At 41.5% G+C, this 20365-nt stretch overlaps 1 protein-coding gene across 3 annotated transcripts; it reads right to left on the reverse strand.

The window, feature by feature from the left end:
- Positions 1-33: 33 nt before the first annotated feature.
- LOC143322300 (periphilin-1) lies at positions 34-19340 on the reverse strand. 3 transcript variants are annotated; one of them, XM_076733415.1, is made up of 11 exons: positions 19149-19340; positions 18693-18758; positions 18406-18479; positions 17777-17980; positions 17411-17472; positions 14741-14803; positions 14295-14464; positions 11746-11822; positions 11032-11166; positions 5172-5336; positions 34-2019 (listed from the first exon to the last, which is right to left on the reverse strand). In XM_076733415.1, coding segments are annotated over exons 2-11 (1773 nt in total). In that variant the 5' UTR covers positions 18694-18758; positions 19149-19340; the 3' UTR covers positions 34-1197. The 3 variants fall into 3 exon arrangements, with proteins under 3 accessions (XP_076589530.1, XP_076589531.1, XP_076589532.1); XM_076733416.1 differs by lacking the exon at positions 19149-19340 and adding an exon at positions 18887-19016 and having other exon boundaries at positions 65-2019; XM_076733417.1 differs by lacking the exon at positions 34-2019 and having other exon boundaries at positions 4659-5336; positions 18887-19325.
- Positions 19341-20365: the final 1025 nt, after the last annotated feature.

Raw genomic sequence — 20365 nt, forward strand, 5'->3', positions numbered from 1 at the left:
ACATGTGTTTCTTAATCATGTGACCAGATCTCTACACAAATTTTATTGTTTCTTTATTATGGGTTGCACATATTAATGAACTGTAGTTTTACATTATATTTTCATGTTGTTTCGTGTGCAGCCAACCTGTTAAGAGCTGCTGTAGTACTGCTAGGAGCAAATTTTCAAATGTGTCAATCCATTCATTATTATTTAAAATCATACAATGAAGTACAAGACACAGAATTAATACATCCCTGGAATATGGGTGTAGCTTGCCTTGTGAAGCCACACCTTTAAGAAATGATTGTCATTACTGCCATGAGAGAAAGGCATAAGCACTTGTTTTTATTGCACGTCATCCGATTATCTTTTGATGGAACATCACAGTTCTCATCACATTATACCATAATTACTTAACAACTATTGTAGGATGTCACTGTTAATCGTGAACTGCTCAGCTCTGTTCACCAGCACTGTATCCCGTAGGTACCCAGTATTTATTAAACAATATTTTTATTTCTCCTTTCCTCTAGGATGGAAGTGATCAAAATGAACAAGTCAAGTTTACTCATATAGCACATTTCACTCAAAAGGTTTAGACTCAATGTGCTTCAAAATAAAAAGCAATTACAAAAACATAAAAAATGTACTGGATGAGGTCATTAGCTGGGCTAAGGCAGTTAGCAGACACTGATAACTGTATGTCATCAGCGTATGAGTGAAATGAAATGTACTGATGAATGATGGATCCAAGAGAGAGCATAAACAAATTAAACAGCAGTGGACCAAGAATTGACCCCTGAGGGACTCCCTATTGAATCTTGACTTGATCTGATTCAAAGTTGCCAATAGAAACAGAGAAAGATCTTCCAGTAAGATCAGAAGAAAACCAGTTAAGAACTGTGCAGCTAAGGCCTAAACACTGGTCAAGGCACTAGTGAAAAATTATATGGTCAACTGTGGTACTGCCTTAGTCTCTGAAAACTTTTCTTCCGTGTTCTCTCTCTCCATGTATTATTTTAATGTGTCCTTCTCCTTTAATACAGTGGAGCTGAGGGGATTTCCACTTCTGCGGTTTAAGAGGGTGTCTTTGTCTATGTATGGTTAAACATGTGTATATGCACATATGCATCCATGATTAATGCAAGCAGGGTGAAGTTAATGTATGTTGAGCAAAGCTAAAATTCGAGCATGTTTTCTCAGCTAACCAGACTCTTAAGCTTGATTCCCCTTTTGCTTATGCTGGTAGGGAGCACTGGCACATTGCATTCTTGGCCTTGGCCCTCTTGTAATACCCTCTCTTGCATTCTGCTCTGGCGGTCCTTGCCCGATCAGAGGTGAGATCCAAGCAGTTGTTGGAGGGGAAGCGAGGATACAGATCCTGGTCCCATTCTGTGACTGGACCTCGCACCAAGGGCCTTCGACGTGGATATAACAGGTTACTCCACAGGCAACCCTCTCCTTCTTCTGACCTTCTCCATATGGCAGGGTGCTACTAAAGACAACAGTGCTGTTAGCTCTGAGTTCCCTATATCGTTTACCAGGCGTTAGATATGGCAGGTGGTCTGGTATCCATCCTGGTCTGGCATAGGTTATATCCTGCCAGGTCTGAGGATTCGCGAGATGGGCACAGCTGAATTTTTCACCCTCGCTGTTGTACAGCTGCAGGCGCTTTGGAAGGCCTTGCTGAGCAGGAGGTGGGGGGCTCTTAGACAGCAACTCCATCGGTTCAGAGTAACTGTCTTCTGATGCAGGAAGGGCCTGGTTCTCTTGTCTCCCAGGTCTATATGTTTGTGGGAGAGACATGGAATCCTCTGTATTCCCATTTTGCTTTGCTGTTCCTCCTCCTTGATTCTCGGCTGGGACAGGGGCAGAGTGCCCTCTATTTCCAGGCTGCTTTCCTCCCTCTTGTTCTCCGTCAGTGCTGGTGGGTTTGGTGGAACATAGGTGTGGAAAATCCTCTTCTGGCTGCATGTGGGTGGTAGACAATGTGTGGGGGCAGCCATGGTCAGGCCCATCTCCTCCTCGGGCAATGGTCTAGGGGCAAGACAGCACATTAGTGATCTGTGTCCAGGACAGTATCTAGACCAGGTTGGAACTGCTCCGAGTGTTCTTTTAAGATAACTCACTGATTCTTGAGATAAGGGACACATGTCCTACAAGGAAAAGTGTATGTGTGTAAAGAATGTAAAGGAATTGTGTATACTAACAAAATTTATTTCACAGTTAAAAATATATATTTCTGCATAATCTGTTAAAAAGCAGGCTCTGTACCCAGAAAATACTTATATTTAGTCTGTCCTCAGCAATTGGTCATACTGTCAAGATGCCAAATGCATTAAAGATGTGAAGGGAAATTCATAAGGCCTTGTCATGGTGACTTTAAGGAAAAGACAACCATGGTGCTGAGAGAATTCGACTGCATATACACAAGGCAACATAATTATGCAACGGTGGATGTTACTGACGTGGTCTGCTGTAGTGGAACTAGTTTTCTGATGATGGACTACTAAAAGTGCATCAGATATTTCACCCTGTGAGTTCTTACCATGTTTTTTCATGCAAGTAGACAACCCAGTGAAAAACATTACTTCATTAAAAGTAATATTACTTCATTAAAAGCCTTCTTATATTCTTTCCAAGAAGAGAATGTAAGAAGGCTGACTGTAATTCATCACCTCCATATGAACAGGCTATTGTTTAAATTGTTTTTTGTCTGCACTGACTGTAATTGCATCACGTTTTATATTGCAATGTATTTTGTATATTAATTTTTATCTTTTTGTGTGTGAAGTATTGCAGCACCCGTCCTTAGCATTACACTTTGATAATTCCAGGTCACTTCAAAAAAATACTATTGATTCAAAACATCTGAATGTTGAGATCACTGCAGTCACAACATATTATGGTCATATACAGTGTACAATACATGGTTAAGATGACAACAATGAAAACATCCCATTTTGTCCATTTTGTTCACCTCTCATCCGAGGGGCTTCTTCAGCTGTAAGTGATTAGTGGGGAGACCCAGGTATCAAAGCCATTGATACCACATTGTTTCAATAGTGTTCCTGGCTATAAACCCGCAGTTGTCAGTCAGTGGATTGTCACATGGGGCCAAATGTGAATGGTTGTTAAATCTCTTGGGGAGAGATGGAAGGACAGCATTGTAAGTGGAGAATACCTTCTCTTCTCTGTTGAGGAATGACTTCTCCACTTTGACGTAAATAGCCTCTTTCAAAACATCTTCCTTCCCTAATCGAAATACATACAGTGTTGTCCTTGGAGGACTGTCCCTAAGTAAACTGAGTCTTGACCTGAGAAGCTGGCCCTCCTGGATCCAAGAGAGCTCCACAAAAACCTTGAAGCAGCCGGTATAGTTGTCACATAGGCTTAGGCAATGCACTCCACCACCACAGTCTTCATGTACAATCACTCCTTGAGTCTCCATTACTGAAGAAAAGGCATGTTGAAGCTCATTTAAAGTTTGGTACACATTTGGAGAAACTTGCAGATTACTGGGAGAATGCAGTGTGGTCAGATGAGACAAAAAACAAACTTGTCGGCAAAGGTAGGACACGTTCCAGTTATTCCAGGTTCATTCCTGGCGACTGGGGTGTTAATTCCAGCAGAGGAGCAGGGTGGGGCATTAGGGGTCTCCCTTGTGAGGGTTTGTTTTGTGGTTCCCTTCACAGGGCATATTCATTTTGTCGTGCCTCAGGCATCCTCCATATAAATACCACACAGTACTCCGTACATTGGAAGAGGGTCACAGTGTGACTCTGTTTAATACTGTTCCGTGGTGGTGTTGGTGGAGGACAATCCCTAATCCCACTTTGTAGTCATGCACCAGGTCCTGTTTGTCACTCCGTGGGGGACCTCAAGTTCTTAGAATATGACTACATGTATGTCTGACCAAGTTATAGTTGTGGGCTAGGTTGTGTGGCTGTGTAAGTCTGACTTCCCCAGCAGGGATTTTCCTTGCCGTTTAATTTTCCAGCATCTGTCTGCAATCTGCCTTGAGATTCTCTCCTCCCTCTTCTCTTATGGTTAAACACTGTTCACGTTGCTCCCAGTTCATCAAGCACACCAAACTGACAAATTCACTTGTGCAATATAAGTGCATGCTAAATTGTGTAATATCAATATTCTCCATCTGCAACTAGCAATGCACTTGATTAAGCTGACTAGTTGATTAAACCTTGTTATCTTCCCGAGACAGCACCAGATTACTAGTCATTTAAATTCATCTGTTTGAGTATGGCATATTCAAATGTCTCCTTAATGGTTTATTTCAACCAAAGCAGACTTAAGTGATTGTTGGTGGACAGTGGAAAGACAAACCAAGAAAGTTTTGGTGAGTTTTATTTTGTTTCTGTCAAGTTTGAATGAAGTGTGTTTTATGATGAGAAAATTCATGTTTCTGTAAATGGAGTCTGGTGGCTTGGCAAGAGTGATATAGCGGCTGTTTCTGGTTAAACAAAAAGGATCTTATTCTTTAATAAAACGGTCCTCTCAGTAGGGAACGCGTTGTCCAAGAGTGAGACTAGCCTTCGTCAGACCCACTTACCCGATGTATTTCAGTTTCATATGGAGGCTGTCCTGTAGAAGATCCGTTTGATAAATAATTGTGCAATGTTGTGTTACATTAAATTCAGAAATATTAATTGCATTTTGAATATTTTCTTGAGTTGTTGATTATTTATTAGTACACAGCATGATTATACACTCTTTCTGATTACAAAACATGGAAAAAAAACTAAAAAAAAAATCTAATAATAATAATTAAAATCAAAACTGATTTTCTAGGGTCCTACCTACCTTTAAAGTATGAGCTGAGAAGGGTTACCACGCCTGCTAGATAACAGGGTGTTTTTTCCTATACAGCATTTGGTTAAAACTGAATACAAAGCACCTCACCGGTTGTAGAGAATATACATGCATGCATGATTTACATAAACAGGGTGAAGTTCCTGGTTTTTGAGCAAATCAAAAATTAGAGCATGTTTTTTCCAATCGTCACTCTCTCAGTCTCTTAAGCTTGGTCCCTCTTTTGCCTGCTCTGGTAGGGAGCACTGGCAGATTGCACCCTTGGTTTTGGCCATTGCCTAACACTTATTATTTCAAAGATAAAATTTTAAGACCTCATAGTGTCACTTCAGTGTTTTGTGATCTGTAGCTTCTAATACCTCGTCCAGCTCCTTCACAAAGTGCCTAAGGGAATCTAGGCAGCGCTGTTTGATCTCCAACAGGTTCTCCTCCAGTGGAGCCTGCAGCAGATTATCCAAACTGGGCTGCTTGGCCACCAACATCTTCACCACTGTACAAAATGTCTCACAGTCCTGCCTGTAATCCTGCATAAAACAAACAAACAAAAAACTGATGTCAGGAATGTCAATATTCATGAAGATACAGTGAAGTATTCTGTACAGTGTAGAAAAACTTCCAACTTTCTAAAAAATAAAAGAGCACGACACATTACAGATTGGTCTGTCCTTGAGTGTGTTTACGGGTCATTTCAAGCTGTGACCAGCAGCTCTGCATCTCATTCTACTGGTCCCTCAGTTCATCGGTTCACAAAAATTGATCTGTTCATTGATCTACAAAGCTGTGCCAACTCTATAGACACAGCAACTTTCTATCTCCGAGGCCAAAATTTGCCAAAGAGGTCAAGTGTTTATGAGGTTGTGTGTGTGAATGAATGAGCACATGGATGCATGCACATATGTGATCACAGCTATTGCAAATTATTGCTTGTTACAATAGAAATGAAGAAGTTATTCTAACATTTAATTGCAGTGGAAAATAATAATTTTGTGTTTCATAACTAATCATAAGCAAAAATATAGGCTTAGGGGTGATGCAGATGCAAAAATGTGAACAGACCTCAGAAGCAGGTCAGCACCTCTGTCGGACAGCTCTTTGAATTCTACAAACCGGCTCTTATATCAACTGTGAACTTAATGAACCCAGTTGTGGTAAATTGGTGTGTTCCACAAAACAGGTGTGTGAATGAGAGTATGCGAGCCTATTCAAGTGCATGTCCGCCCATAACAAAAGGGACACGAGGTGTCAAGAGTATGTTACTGGTGCTGCGGCATTCTTTTACACCACATTGTAACAAGCTCTCACATCCCTCTCAGATTTTACTGCTGACCCAAAACGGCTGTTAAGTTCTTTATTAGTGTCCCAGGTGCAAGCTCACAACATCTTTATCACCTGGGGAGAAAAGGGTAAATGTGGGGCCCTGCACTGAAGCCACGTAGAGGTTCAGGGCTACAGCAGCCTGTCAAGGAGCAATATGGGACATCAGGGTCTCCAGGGTTGAGTTACTGCAGCCCAGATCACCTCTCTCCTCAAATTAGAGTCACTGGGGCAGCCATAAGGCTTCTCTGTGGCTTAACAACAACCACGCTCTTGGCCACTACAAGTAAGAAATCAAATTCAATTACTAGTTAAGATTAGATACATGCCTAGTTACAAAAACTGTGCTATCATATGTGGCCATGGCTGACATATTTACCACCCAAAACATATAATATAAATATAAATATCTTTTTTTTTTTACAGGTAACTTTGCTTAATTTTTACAATCAGCTGCAGGTAATTACTTAATCAGAGGGAAAACAGTCAATCTATGCACTGATTTCACTCAAGCGTCAGGTGATATGACCTACTTCAACAGTGGTTTAATCAAACATTTGCCTCTTCCTTAGAGGAACTCATATCTGTGAGTTGACTTTATCTCATCAAACATTAACCGTCTGTTAAATGCAATAAGACACGAGGCGTCAGCTTTTGTAACATTGAAAAGAAAAATGGTGCCTGTCAACTTAAATCAGTGTCCAGTCCTGCGCAGAATGTGAGGTTAACCGGTTAAACGGCTATATTCCAGGGTTCTGTCAGTTATGGGGAAATTTAAAACCACAACTGCTCTTTCTCTGCCTAGATACACATTACATAATGTGTATCTAGGCTAACTCATGATCATGTATCCATCAATTTGTACAGTGATCACAAGAGTTTTTGTGTAAACTCATTATATCACTGTCACATAAATGTACTTGATGAAGAAAGAAAAGAGTTTGTAATGTATGATTTACTGTCACTACTGAGAGAGAACAGGATGAAAATCCAGTGTTTAAAGAAAGGAGAAATTTCAGTTGGTATCAAGATGATCTTTTCCATCAAAATGTGGGAGGGAGCTCCGCTGGGTGGTGCTCTGAACATACAGAAAAGGTCAAAGAAACAAAAATAATATGGCATTCAGCTTGGAACAATAAGGATGGAAACAGTTTGCCACATGGGAAACACTCACAGTGTTTTCAAGCAAAAGAAAGGTCCCATGTTGGAAAAAACAAAAGGCTAAAAGGCAGAATAGCATGTCCTACTCTGACACACCGTGACAGTGTGGCAGACCCGGACTTAAGTAGGTTAAATCAGGTTATGTGAAATCAGACAATTACACCACACACAAAAAATCTGCTCTACCTGCTAATTATAACGATGTCAAAAACTGCCATGCCTCCAGCCCTTAGCTCATTTCCATTTTCCTTCATAGCTTTTTTAAAGTTTTACCCCCCCCCCCTCCCCCCCCCCCAAACCACCACCACCAGATAATTCCCCTGCTGAACTAGCTAGAGCATGTTCAGATAGTTGATGCACACCTATCTGTTCATTCCCGCATCCCTAACCCACATTCTGTGTTACGGCACATGAATTTGGAACAGTGTTTGCCCCAGTTACAGGGAGACACTTCATCAAATGTTGTGGTAGGCTAAAATAACTATTATGACTATGAATAGTATAGCAGCGCAGCTTATTATTACTGTATCACAACATGCATTGTACACACACGGAGGAAGGCAAGTCACGTAAACTCCAACAGAAATATCCCAGACTGTGGGAGATGTTTGGACTCAGGCTGATGATTTAATGTCTGCAGATCATGTCAAGCGAATTCGCGGCCCCACATAATGACAGCCTTCAGGACCGACCACAAGGAAGTGAGAGACGCACGACACGTGTGGCCAGCAAAGCTCAGGGTCATTCGACAGCACAGGTTCGCTTCTGTCTGCATACTGTATGAGCTGTCCCTTCTCGGGCTATTCTGAACCTTTTTATTTCATCTTAATTTAACGGTACAGGTTTCAGGTGGATGTCCACACCTCTCCCGCTTCAGTGCAGATTTCTCCTTTGAGAGACATTTTCACTAAATGAGCAATATTTAGCAGAGGCAAAAATTGGTTCCAGGTTCGAAGATGTGAGAGGAAACGTGGACTAAATGTGACACAAACATGTGGTGTATGTCCCGCAAACCAGCACGCCCCTAATCACTTAGGCTTGATTATGTTTGCCATCTTTCAAAACAAAACCTTCCTAAGCCTGTCCCAAGCTACAGCCTTTGTTGACAGTGATTACATTTTCACTTCATTATATCCCATACACACAGTTTTACTCACTTCAAAATAGGATGAGGTAAGGGCTGGAAAAGCGGCCTGATAATGAACTCTGAACTCCAATTAAGAGATTTCCCTTGATGGTACAGGAGCTTAGAAGACCGTGAGCTATCATACGCTTACATGCACATGACTACACATACAAATGTGTGTGAGATGAAGAGCATAACTCCATATTTATTAAAGCACTAACAATGGTGGGGTGACTTCAAAGAGCCAGCTATTTTGGTTAAAAAAAAACCCTGCTCCCATGTTACTTGAACAAACAGGAAGAGTGAGATTTTGACCTGAGTGCGCTCTGAATCTTGTGAGAAAAGGTTGCAGGGAGGGTCCGCCTGAGTTCCCTCTCTGGAGTGGGAGCCATGAGCTGATCTTTGAGCCTGATACTAAGGGGCCACACAGGACGGGCTGGAGCCCCAAGAGGAACAGCAACACTAGGGGCCTTAAGGAGGAGACTTAAAAAAGTGGGCTTCTGCCCAAATCGGATGTTTGTGGAGGTCCAAATTGTGAACATACCGACAGGAGTGTGCGCTGGGATAGCGGGTGGGGGCTGGGAGGCTGAGTGAGATTATACATAAGGCACTCACATGGACATTTAGTGAGGCTCTGTTCAAATGAGCGCTGATGCAGGCAGGGGTCCTGCATAATAAGGGAAGTAGGGTAATGACTTGAGGGCTGGTACACATTAGGGGATATTAAAAGAGCCATTTTAATCACTCAAGCTGCAAACCGGACCTCTCGATGGAGGGGCTAATAGTTGAAATGGATATGTTTCATTTGTGCTGATTGAGATGATGAATGGACTCTGAAAATCACTCCCAGGCACTTAGCTAAGTTTTAAACGGATATTTTCTGAGTTCCTGGGTTTTGTTGGTATTTTACATGCTCAGATTTGTTCTGTGATCAGTCCCACGAATGATGAATTGAAAGAGAGAGAGAGAGAGAGAGAGAGAGAGAGAGAGAGAGAGAGAGAGAGAGAGAGAGAGAGAGAGAGAGAGAGAATGAGGCACTGTGACGAAGGTTTGCAAAACTGCTTGCTGGTCATTACGCCTGCGGAGAAATGCTTTAACATTTTGAAACATCTTTCCAGCAGTCTCATAAGAAATGATGTTTACTGTGTCAATTGATTTGTTTGAGGCTTCAGAATTTCAATTAAAACCCTGAAACACCCACAGAAAATATGCATGACAACAAGCTCTTAGCTGAAAAACAATGAGCTGGTGTGACAATCCATTTCCATCTGATCTGGCTCCGTGTTAACAGGGTTGTATACAGCAGCAAAATGGCTCGTTTAGGAAAGAAAACGGGATGGAGCAGTTAATTCTGGTGTATGTGACACACATTTTACACTAACTGCTGTGGATTAGAGCCGTTCCTTTTCACCTTGCACTTTCAGGAGATGTGACATCCAGCTCTGCCCAACGCCTGATCGGCTCAGTTTGGCAATCCACGGCAGCAATGGATCCGTGTGTGTTTAACTGAGGCCGGGCCAGATGTTTCGGTAAAGACACAGTAGAGGTTTCTACCTCTCACCGCGGCTGCAGAAGCAGTTGAAATGGCAGGGTAAGCATGTGTGTGCTAATGCCAAGAGACGTACCACACCGTGGGTGGGCCGCCTGCATCCTGCAGGGCAATTCCTGCCCTGCTTTAACGGGAACAGATAAGTGGCACTGTAGTACAGAGCGATGAAGGGGAGGGAAAAAGTGTGACTCCAAATAGCAGGCCGCAAGAGGCATCACAACCTGGGGTGCTAAGGACCTTTCTGCTGACTTATCCTCCTTCTCTCCACCAAAAAAATGTCTCTCAAATAGAGTGTGTCTTAAATATTACGTGTGGCAAGCCGAGGCACATTTATACACCTTTTCAATCAACCCCTTGACTCCAAGCCAAATCATAATGTCAGTGTAAAAAGGTTGTCTGGATGCATGACCCAACTCGAGATAAGGGTGGTGCAGCCACACAATGAGCTGAGGCCATTAGGAACTGAGCTGCAGTATAAAATCCTTTTTTCATATAAACAAAATCAACAAAGTGTTATTTAACACAACAGGGACCTGCTCCCCGACCTGAGCCCATGTCCTGTGGATTCAGCATGTTGAGGGTCGTCAGGTGAGGCGTGTCAGATTCAACCAGGGGTCAGTCTCATATTAGTACACAAAGAAGAAATGGCATGATTTAAAAATTAGATTAGATTAGATTCAACTTTATTGTCATTGTGCAGCACAGAGACAACGAAATGCAGCATGAGGTGAATGAATTTTTGAAAGAATGCAAATGAGGTGAGACAAGTCGCGGTTTCTTGTGCCTGAAACTAGACAGAATGAAGCAGATTGCTCCTTTATCGAGAAGACAATGTCACTTAAAGCTCAAAGTCTGTAAAGGAAACAAATTTCTGTGGCAGAATTTTCCACTTTTAGAACTCATTTACAGCTGATGGCTGCTTAAGATGAAGCTTTTTACTGTATATTAGAAACCCAGTGATACTAATGGAGAAAGGGTCAGAGCACGATGGAGATATGTTAGAGCATAATCGACCAGAGTGAAGAGAATTCACAGAAGTTGGGTTGTTTTGTGGATCAAATCTTACTACCTTCTCAATTTCCAGAGCCTTCGCTTTAATGGCCTCCAATCGGCGAACCCTGAAGCCGTCCTCTGGTGTCAGCTTTGGCTCCATGCTGGCAGCCACCGCCTCCTCTGTCTCCGCTACAGATGCAGGGGTTTTTTCCTGGCAGGCCAAAGGTTAAGGGTTAGGAGTTGAGGTCAGGAGGGTTAGGAGCTCGTTCTGATTTCGAAGTGTTTCACATACAGACGGCTCTGCTCTGCTCTCATGGCTGTTGAGTTCTTGTTATTGTACATGCGTCATTATGGCTGCTGCATGTCAACAGTAAACAGAAATGAGGTCCCACATACAGAACATCTCTCTGATTACAGGATCCTTACAGCCAAGGATCAAAGTAAAGCTCCAATGACACAAATAGATCAGTCAGCTATACTTACATAACCTAAATGTTGACGAATCAACAAATGTATTTTTCTGTTACTTTACATTGAACAGTACCAGTGCAGGTTTTGCCCGTTTTGGTGGCATTTACTAAAATTATTTACTGGAAATTTACCTTTATACTAAATGTTAAAATTTGCATAATCATTGCAATGAAGTTGACAAATTCAAGAACAGTTTAAAAGCCTTTTGATTGATTCAAGGACACTCTCAGACGGTGCTGTACATGTTACTGCATTTTACTTGACTTTCAACATGTTTCTTTTAAGAGCAAAACAGGTTGAGATCGCCCTCAAATTGTACCTTTGAAGAGCCTGAGCTGTGAGGAGACCCCTCCGCAGAGCTGCTGGGAGTGTGGCTCGTCGGCACGCTGGGCTTATCTGTGGAGACAGTGAGCAAACAACCAGATGAGCTTCCTTCAATAATTATGGTTAACAGAAAGTTCTTACTAAGGGGAGTCGGCTATAAAAGGAGGTTGATCTAAAGAACACACGTGGGCGACCGCAGCATGCTTTATTTAATTTTGCTCTGTTATAAAAGAAAGCCTGGGGGAGCATCCTGGTGGGTCGGTGGTCTGGGATGTATGCCATATTAACTGCAGCATCCCGGGTTCAAATCTAGAGAGGGACCTACGTTGTATTTTATTCGCCCTCTCCTCTACACATGTGCCTCAGCTCTCTCCACTGTGCTATCTGAAAACACTTTTTAAACACCCTGCAGAACAATATCTTTCTACTGTGAGACATCAAACAATCACTCACTTGTCACTGTGAACAATCGTGAAGCCAACACACTAAGCTGCAGCTGAAAAGTATAAATCATGTTTTTTCAAATACTCCCTTGTTAGATCCTCCCACACAATACTGGTCGGGGAGTTCAGCTGTTCTTAAAATGAAATATTGTCCTCTGCCGGCTCCGATGTGTCTAGAAAAAAAACAAATATGGCCAAGTCGTTTGTTTTGACTGAGAGGATCCCCAGCAGTGATGCGAGTGAAACAAGGTAAAACCTCCGTCTTAACTTGAGTCCCCAGGTGGAGCTCACTCTGGGACCCCACGGAGACTCCAAAAAGGCTGGATACTCAGATATTGTGGTTTGGACCATGAAGACATAGAATGATGTAGCCTGATACTTAAAACAAACCACTGAATACAACACACTGATCGATCGAATCTAAAAGGCAGAAGTGTTGACAGCTGGCTGCTCCCACCTTCAGGCCCACCAATCATTGCTGGTTGACTTAAAACAATCGCTAGACGCCAGATTTAAAAACCACCGCGAAACACTGACAGATTTACCAAGCGGTGGTTTAATTAACATTGTGTGAATCTGTATTGCAAGGGCTTGAATGTGACGAATGTTCATTTGTATGTAAAAGTCACAAACTGCAGGTTTAAATGATCCTTTACTGATCCCTGTAGGGAAACTCCTTGTCTGCATTTAACCCTTTGGGAGCAGTGGGCAGCCACTGTGCAGCTCCCAGGGACCAAATCCAGTTCTAAACCAGTGCCTTTGTCAAGGGCATTGACAGGAGAATTAACCTAACACAGGTTACATAGGTTACGTCACACAAGAATAAACCTATCATAGCTTAATTATAGGGAGCATTCAACTGCTTCTTTACTGTCACTTCACCAAAAACCCTTCACCGAGCCCTGCAGGTAGTGGTCCCACATGGCCTCTGCGCCTGTGTTTCTCACCAATCACAGTCACCAAGATTTTGTAAAAAAGACAGTGTACACAGCTTCTGCGTGCATGACAAAGCCTATAACCAAACCCTTATTTTTGTGTACTTTGCTGTGCTGGCCTAATTAGTATCCCAGATGGGAGTGGAGGTGGGAGGTACAACTGTTTTCTCACAGTTTTATTGCATCTTAAAAGGGTGGTACAACATGAAGCTCTGCTTTCAGCACATTAATACGTTTGTGCATCTTAGAAATCAAAGCGCTGGAGGAGTTATTGTCCGCACTGCTTTGCCTCAGACTAATAATATTGCTTATGTCAGATCACAAAATGTGAATCCATAAATTTCATTGGCGCTGCGTCGCTAATTAAAGTTCTAAAAACCTGTAAAAATCACAAAAGAAAGCATGTAAAGTGACAGACCCAAAGTGATTCTGAAGACATTGTTAAGTGAACCCATGAACTACTTTCTCACTGAAGAAAAGGTCAGGTTCTGAATCCAAAGCCAAACCACCCCATAAACTAAGAGTATCCTTTTTCCCAGCCTCTAAAGTGTGTGTGGTGTGAGTGTAATTAACATCTTAACGTGTTTCAGCACACCATGACCCCTGACATTACACACCACCTCTGAAAACAGATGCTTCACCTGGAACGGCTTAATACCTTGAGACATTATAATTACATTATAATTATACGTATGCGTCTGTAAAATGGGAAAATTATCCCCATTGTTGTCATTACAGAGGGCACAACAGCTGCGAAGACAAACATTGCATCAGATATGGGTAAATTCACAACTCTACAGTAGCACTCCCATTATCTACGCTTCTTCAGGTTTTGCATGCTGTGGCCAATCACAGAGTGTCAGGTAGCGCAGAGCGGTGCTGAGTTATTGGACGTCATACAATCCCCTCGGCCAGCAGGTCAGACAGCTAAGTCCATTACAGCTAGCTCTTTGCAACAGATTTAAAAGCAATGGTAGAATAGATTTGGAGAGTTTGACCTTTTCTCTGCCTCTTTCGCAGTGTTATAAAATGCACTGACTCACAGTTTGCTTGCATGAAATTAAAAAAGCAGAGTAAGACATGATTGTTACCCAATATCCGTAATATCCGCAAGCCTTTTTCAAATCCGTAAACTTGAACCGTTTGAGAAGATTTAATAATCTCACGCTTTTTGTGGGACTGCTGGTGCGTGTAGCCTTTGTCCCTGTCCGGGGAGAAGCTCCTGTTGCTGGTGTTTGAACCCGAGCGGACTGGCGGATGGGCATCCCGGCTCCCAGGAGAGCGGTCCCGTTTGGCCCCTCCAGGCACAGAGATCCTGTAGTCATTGTGGTCTTCTCTATGAAAACATGCAAAATAGTGTTGTGAATTTTAGTGACAAAACAAAAGATTTAGCTTCAGTTTAATAGTTTCTATAAATGCATTTGTATCTACACAATAGCTTGAGGCATGAAAACAAGGGTGCTGCATTTAAAACAAGGTACAGGGGCCCGCTTCCTAAATCAAAAACTAGACAACTGATTTCAAGCCCGGACAGCTCAAAGAGTTGGCAGTTTGTTAGATGTGTCCGAGAAAACCACACGGATGAGATCGCAGTGATTTGTTTGGCACTGACCTCTGAGGGGGGCCTGACCCTCGGCCTCTGTTGCGGAAATAGTGACGAGGTCTGCGACTGTTCCTGAAAAACATTAAAAAAAACAGACAAATCAATGACGGGCAAAGCTGCTCTGCACCCTGGCAACAGCTAGCTGCAGCAGTAAAAAAATATGATAAATAAATCAAGAGCATATTAAGTGTAAATTCAAAGTGCATAATTTATATTGTTACTGGTTTAGAAAGGAAAAGGGTTGGGTGTTCGTCCCTGAGCTCTTTCAGATGGGTGACGGAAACAGAGTAAAAGGACAAAACCACCAAGACTTCAGGCTCAGTGGGACACTGTGGTGTGGCACGCTGATCAATTTGGGGAATGGAGGCAATCTTCTACTTTGGCACAAGCAACAGTTGGCTGACAGCTGGCCCATTCTTGGTCTTGTTTCATCAGTATCTGTCTTCAATTGTCGGCAGAGCTATGATTAAGTGTGAATATGGAGATGAAGTCACAAAGCACTGTCACCAACCATGTAATGTGATGACCAATTTTAGAGCATTTAACATTTCATACGTCTAACACAAGTACCGAAATTCATTTCTGTCTTCACAATTCTCCAGACTGAAAGCTTGTGTTCAAACAACAACCTTTAGGCCCAGAGGTAGAAACGAGCCAAAGGCACCTGGTTGTTATGACCTCTGCCTGAACTCAAGTCACGTCTCAAACAAAGAGCAGGTCTAACAAGGCCTCAAACTTTTACGACTCACGGTCTGTTTGAAGTAGCCAAGACTAAGCCTGCCATTTGCCTCAGCTGAATTACCATCCAGGCAGGGAGACAACTGACATCAAGAGGTTATGAATAGAAAACAAATTGTGTATTTTATCTTGGAAAGACAGAAAATCTATAGGGAGGAGCTCAAGCATTTATTAGACAGACATTCACTGAGAATTACAGATCTTTAAACAGCCATTCCTTATTACAGAGGCAGAGAAATACTGTATGAAATATACTTTTCATATGAACAACACTAAGAAACTACCTGAACAATACAATTTTTATGGTGAGTCATGAAGCCTAAAAATAAATGCAGGTGCCGAGAGACAAAACAAACTAATAATAATGACTATAATATTTGCATCTTTCATCCCTTTGCTGTCTTTGATAACCACACGAAGGCCTGGCCTGTCTATAAATAACAATACCTCGGTGGACCGGATGGATTTAAAAAGGCAGCTACATTCAGCATGGTGGCTTTTGACTGTTTGAGAGAGTTAATAACAAGGAGCTGCACATCAGACAGTTAACTTGTGTCGTAATCTGGGAGTAAAACCTCGACCGGGGAGCACAAGAAAGGCAATTCAAGTGTTAGTCACCACATCGCCACTGCAGAACATTGGTACATATATACTTGTCTTTATCCCACACCCATGAGCTTGATATATAGCTGTATGGTGAGGGGATACAGAGCAGCTATAGAGTCTACGCATGCAGCCGCTGAAGATACCCCATGAGTTTAACTTGGGCTGCTAGGATTGACTAAGTCGTTTTAAATGTGGGCCCTTGTCCACCTTGTGCAAGACACGATCCCATGGACAGACTTCCTGGCTTCCTGGCTCGAGAGAGGCAATCAGCTGCCTCTTGACATCAGAAGCTGAAGCGTAAACTTTGCCAAACCCAAAACACACTGTTGTGATCTGAAATGATGGAGCGTCATTATATGGGAGCCATAAAGGGCTGTCAGGTGACCACATTTACAGAGAAACAGTTTTTGGTTGGTGTAATCATTCCTCCTGTTAGTGCTAATTATTGAACCTCTCCACCACAGAGGCATATGCAAATGTATGTACAGGTGGCAAAATAAAAGCCTTTGACGTGATTATGAATAAAGGCTCCATAGGTATCCACAACACTCAGTACCTGCGGTCTATTATCTGAGTCTAAATTTGCAATTTTGGTATGTATAGAGCTTTTTAATAGTGAGCATTTCTTCACAGACTTCAAATAATTTGATCAATATGTACCTAACTTGCTATGTAGCATTAAAAGAGACACAAGATAAACTCTGCTCAGAATATCTGTGATGTGTGTGGGTGTTTGACTGAAGAGGGAGTGGTCCAGCTGTTTTTCCTCTCAGGGTGGGGTGGTGGAGGGGTTGTTTGGCAGAGTGAGTAGACACTAGTGCCCTTTGTCCCCCTCTCTAGCCTGCTCTGACTTTTGGAAAGGGGAGCCCAGGCTTGTAAACTGCTGGTATGTTGAGGTGGCCAGGGCGTGAGCAGCGTCTGTTAGCTGATCTGTGTGGGGTTAAGCTCTTCATCTTAGCTTAAGAGCGCCGTGGTCACAGATAATTAAATTATGTTTCCTAAATATATTTTCCAAAGCTATATTTTAGGGCAAAGGCATTTGCAAAAGCAACAATTTGTAATAACAGCTGTTATATTCTTTACTATTTGATTGAAGTTAAGAATTAAAAGCTTAACTTAAAGTGATTTTACACTTACATGCTTGGTCGACCCCTTTTTTCCCCAAACATATTACATGCAAAGAAAGTCACACATCATTAACTCTATCAAACTAATAATGTTCACCTTTCAAAAGACTGAGCTCTGCCTCCACCTAGTGGTCACTTTGGTGCACTACATAAAAATTTGGTAGAGCAACTGACAATAATGAGGATGTAACAAAGAAAAACTAATTACCTTGAACCTAATTGATGCCTCAAATCATCTCTGCTATAAGTCTGTTGGGAGTACAAGCCCTCCTGAAACAAAAAAAAAAAATCAGAATTATAACAATTTTAAAGGTTTGCTGTGGAGTTCTTGACTTCAGGTAATGTATAGATAGTTTTTTCTATGAGTGAAAAACTGCATACAATAAGTTTGACTGAGTAATAATGTAATCATAACTTGTTTGTTTACAAGAAAACTCCACAGGGCCCTTTAATAGGAAAATTCTGCGCATGAGAATGGTGTATTGTTCCTAACACTGTTGGAAACTACAAAACATAATTTTCAAACAATCAGATAGTTTGACAGAATTTAGTTTATAAACCATGTTTGTCTTACATTTCGTGGCAGTGAAGAATTTCTGTAAAAACTGGGGTCGTCATCAAAGTATCGACGATCACTGCCGTGACATTCTCTTCCATCCTGGTAATTGCGAGGACCACCATACCACTGGTCGTCATTAAAGCCTCTGTCAAATTCTATCCCTGGCCGAGACATAGGGGTCCTCTTTTCAACGATATTAACAACTCGATGGACTGTCACCTGAAATGACACAATATGAAATATTACATTTCAATCCTACGGGAAAAAAAGATGTTACAAGTCATTTCTCTGCGAGATCTTCATCATTCGGCGTTGCCCTACTCCAGTAAAGATGTCTTCTTGCACTGGTTTCTGCAGTCTAAGGGCTCAATGAATAGCTTGGTTCATAGTATCACAGAACACAAAAAACTGTTTTTAAACATCATTCAGTCAGACTAAGATGATAAAAAGGGCTGAACAACACTGTCCACAGTATCATGATATATACTGAGCTAATATTACCATAAACGCCTACCATGGTCATTACAGCTAATCATAATAATGTTATTTAAGAAACAGTGCCAGTGATACCAAACTAACCAGTTCTTCCCACTAACTATGAGTCAAAGAAAAATCTTTTGTAGGTAAAAAACATCTCTCCTTACCTCTCTTGCATCCACCGGTGGGAACTGCTCCTCATATACCTCTCTAATTGATTTTCGACTGTGTTGATATGCCACTGCAAAAATAAAAAGAGATTGTGTGAGTAGGAGTTCAAAGTATGTCTGTGAAGTCACTTTGACATTGTGCATAACATGTAACAGCCATCTGATGTAACGCTGCTCTATAGGCAGTCAAAACAAAGGCCAAGGAAAGGGCCAAAATTTTCGGTTTCCACTTGTACACAACTTGTGCTTGTAAAACAGGGAAAACTGCAGATGTTTCCACTTACTGTTGAAGGGATGATTTTGGTTCCCTGTCTGGTCTGCTCAGGATGTCTCCCTAAAGAATGATGAACCTATCGGAAAGAAAAGGGTATAACCTTGCTTATCTAACTCGGCATAGGTATATTCACTTCAGCCTTCCAAATATCTGATTGACTAAAAATAGGTATAATTTATATACACTTAAAAAACGGGTCCCTACCATAACAACACTTGACTTCCAAACAGTGACTTCTGCAGGAGTCACTGCTTTCCCCGCGTTTTAGACTGCAAAAATCCAAGTATCTAAATGCGTCATATGATTGAGCCGCTGCTCTCAATGGTAATACGCGACTTGGCGTTTTGCTGAAATGTATGATGGTATTTTGACTGGATGAGAAAGCTCCATGGTAATAGCGCTGTTGTTAGCAAACCTAGCTAATTAGCATAATAGCACAAGAGGGAGTCGTAGGAAACTTACTCACCAAATACTGATTTGAATTCTCCTGGCCACAAAGTGCGTTTCACACATTTCTCCTATCGCCAAAGGACACTTGTACCTGTGTCAAAGTTCTGTAAAAACGAGCAGGCGAAAAAATCTAACACCAAAAGAAACATCACCCGCGCTATTTCGTTTCTTGTATCATTTAGTTCCTGTCTGTTCTTCTTCGCTGAACAACGTGCTTCCGGAAAATAATGCGCTGTCGCCAACTAGTGGCAACTGATGGTAATGTCTAAACTTATGTTGGCCGGTTGTGGAAGATTTACTTGAATGATAGTACGAAACACTTAGTTAAAAATATTCACTTAAAGATTAAAAAAAATATTGGAATTAAAATATCAGACAGCATATGTATCATGATAGTGTTATAATTGATGTTGCACTTTAAGCTGCATTTTAATGTTGTCAATGGAGAGCTATTTCTGACCAATTTATATACTGTTGGGAAATGTACTAAATAACAATGATTAGTGCTATAGTTGCTAAGGTTGTCTTATTCTTTATTTTAATGTAACTAACTGTAGTTGTAAAATAAATGAACATGAATCAAAAGTACAATATTTGCCTCTACAGTGTAGAAAAGCAGAGGTATAAAGAAACATTTGCTATCTGCAGACCCGAGACGCACCAATATGATTCAAGTACACTTTGTGTTTTGAATTATTTACTGGAACGTCATTATTTTCACACTTTGCACGTGATTATGTGTGTTTCAATACACTTTGTAGTTTCTTTTTATGTATGGCCAATTAGTACTTTTTATTTTTATATTTCATTCTTCATATTATGGAGACTCATAATAAAGACAGTATTCTAGTTTTAAGATTGGGTGGCCTTACTGTGCATCTCTTATTGTACTCCCTTTTGCTGCTGTGACAGTTAAGTTTGTATCTCATGAGACAGAAATACACAGGTATACTCACTATCTCAAAATCGTCATTTTGTGTCAGATTTAAGTCAAAATTCATTTACTTAAGTCTTCAAACAAAAAGAAACAGCTTACAAATCTCAGTCAATTGATTCTGCATACATTTCATTGAATCAGTAATTTCTCCTGAGCATTTACACATTAGTACAGATCATTTTTGTGCAGTTTTACGTCCCCTCTCCTCATTCAAACCCGTCTCCGTGCGCACTCCTCACTCGCACCACGCTGAACGCTACAAAGCGCTTTTCATCACCGCCGTGTCACTTTTATTG

The sequence above is a fragment of the Chaetodon auriga genome, chromosome 6, assembly GCF_051107435.1.
Source record: "Chaetodon auriga isolate fChaAug3 chromosome 6, fChaAug3.hap1, whole genome shotgun sequence".
In the NCBI taxonomy this organism is placed as follows: Eukaryota; Metazoa; Chordata; class Actinopteri; order Chaetodontiformes; family Chaetodontidae; genus Chaetodon; species Chaetodon auriga.

Excerpts from the sequence above, each read along its gene's own strand:
- LOC143322300 (XM_076733415.1), bottom strand. Across the intron at positions 17,981-18,405 it reads CACCGGTGGATGCAAGAGAG|GTGACAGTCCATCGAGTTGT; the intron begins GTAAGGAGAGAT and ends GTGTCATTTCAG. Across the intron at positions 17,473-17,776 it reads ATTCTTCACTGCCACGAAAT|GAGGGCTTGTACTCCCAACA; the intron begins GTAAGACAAACA and ends TTTTTGTTTCAG.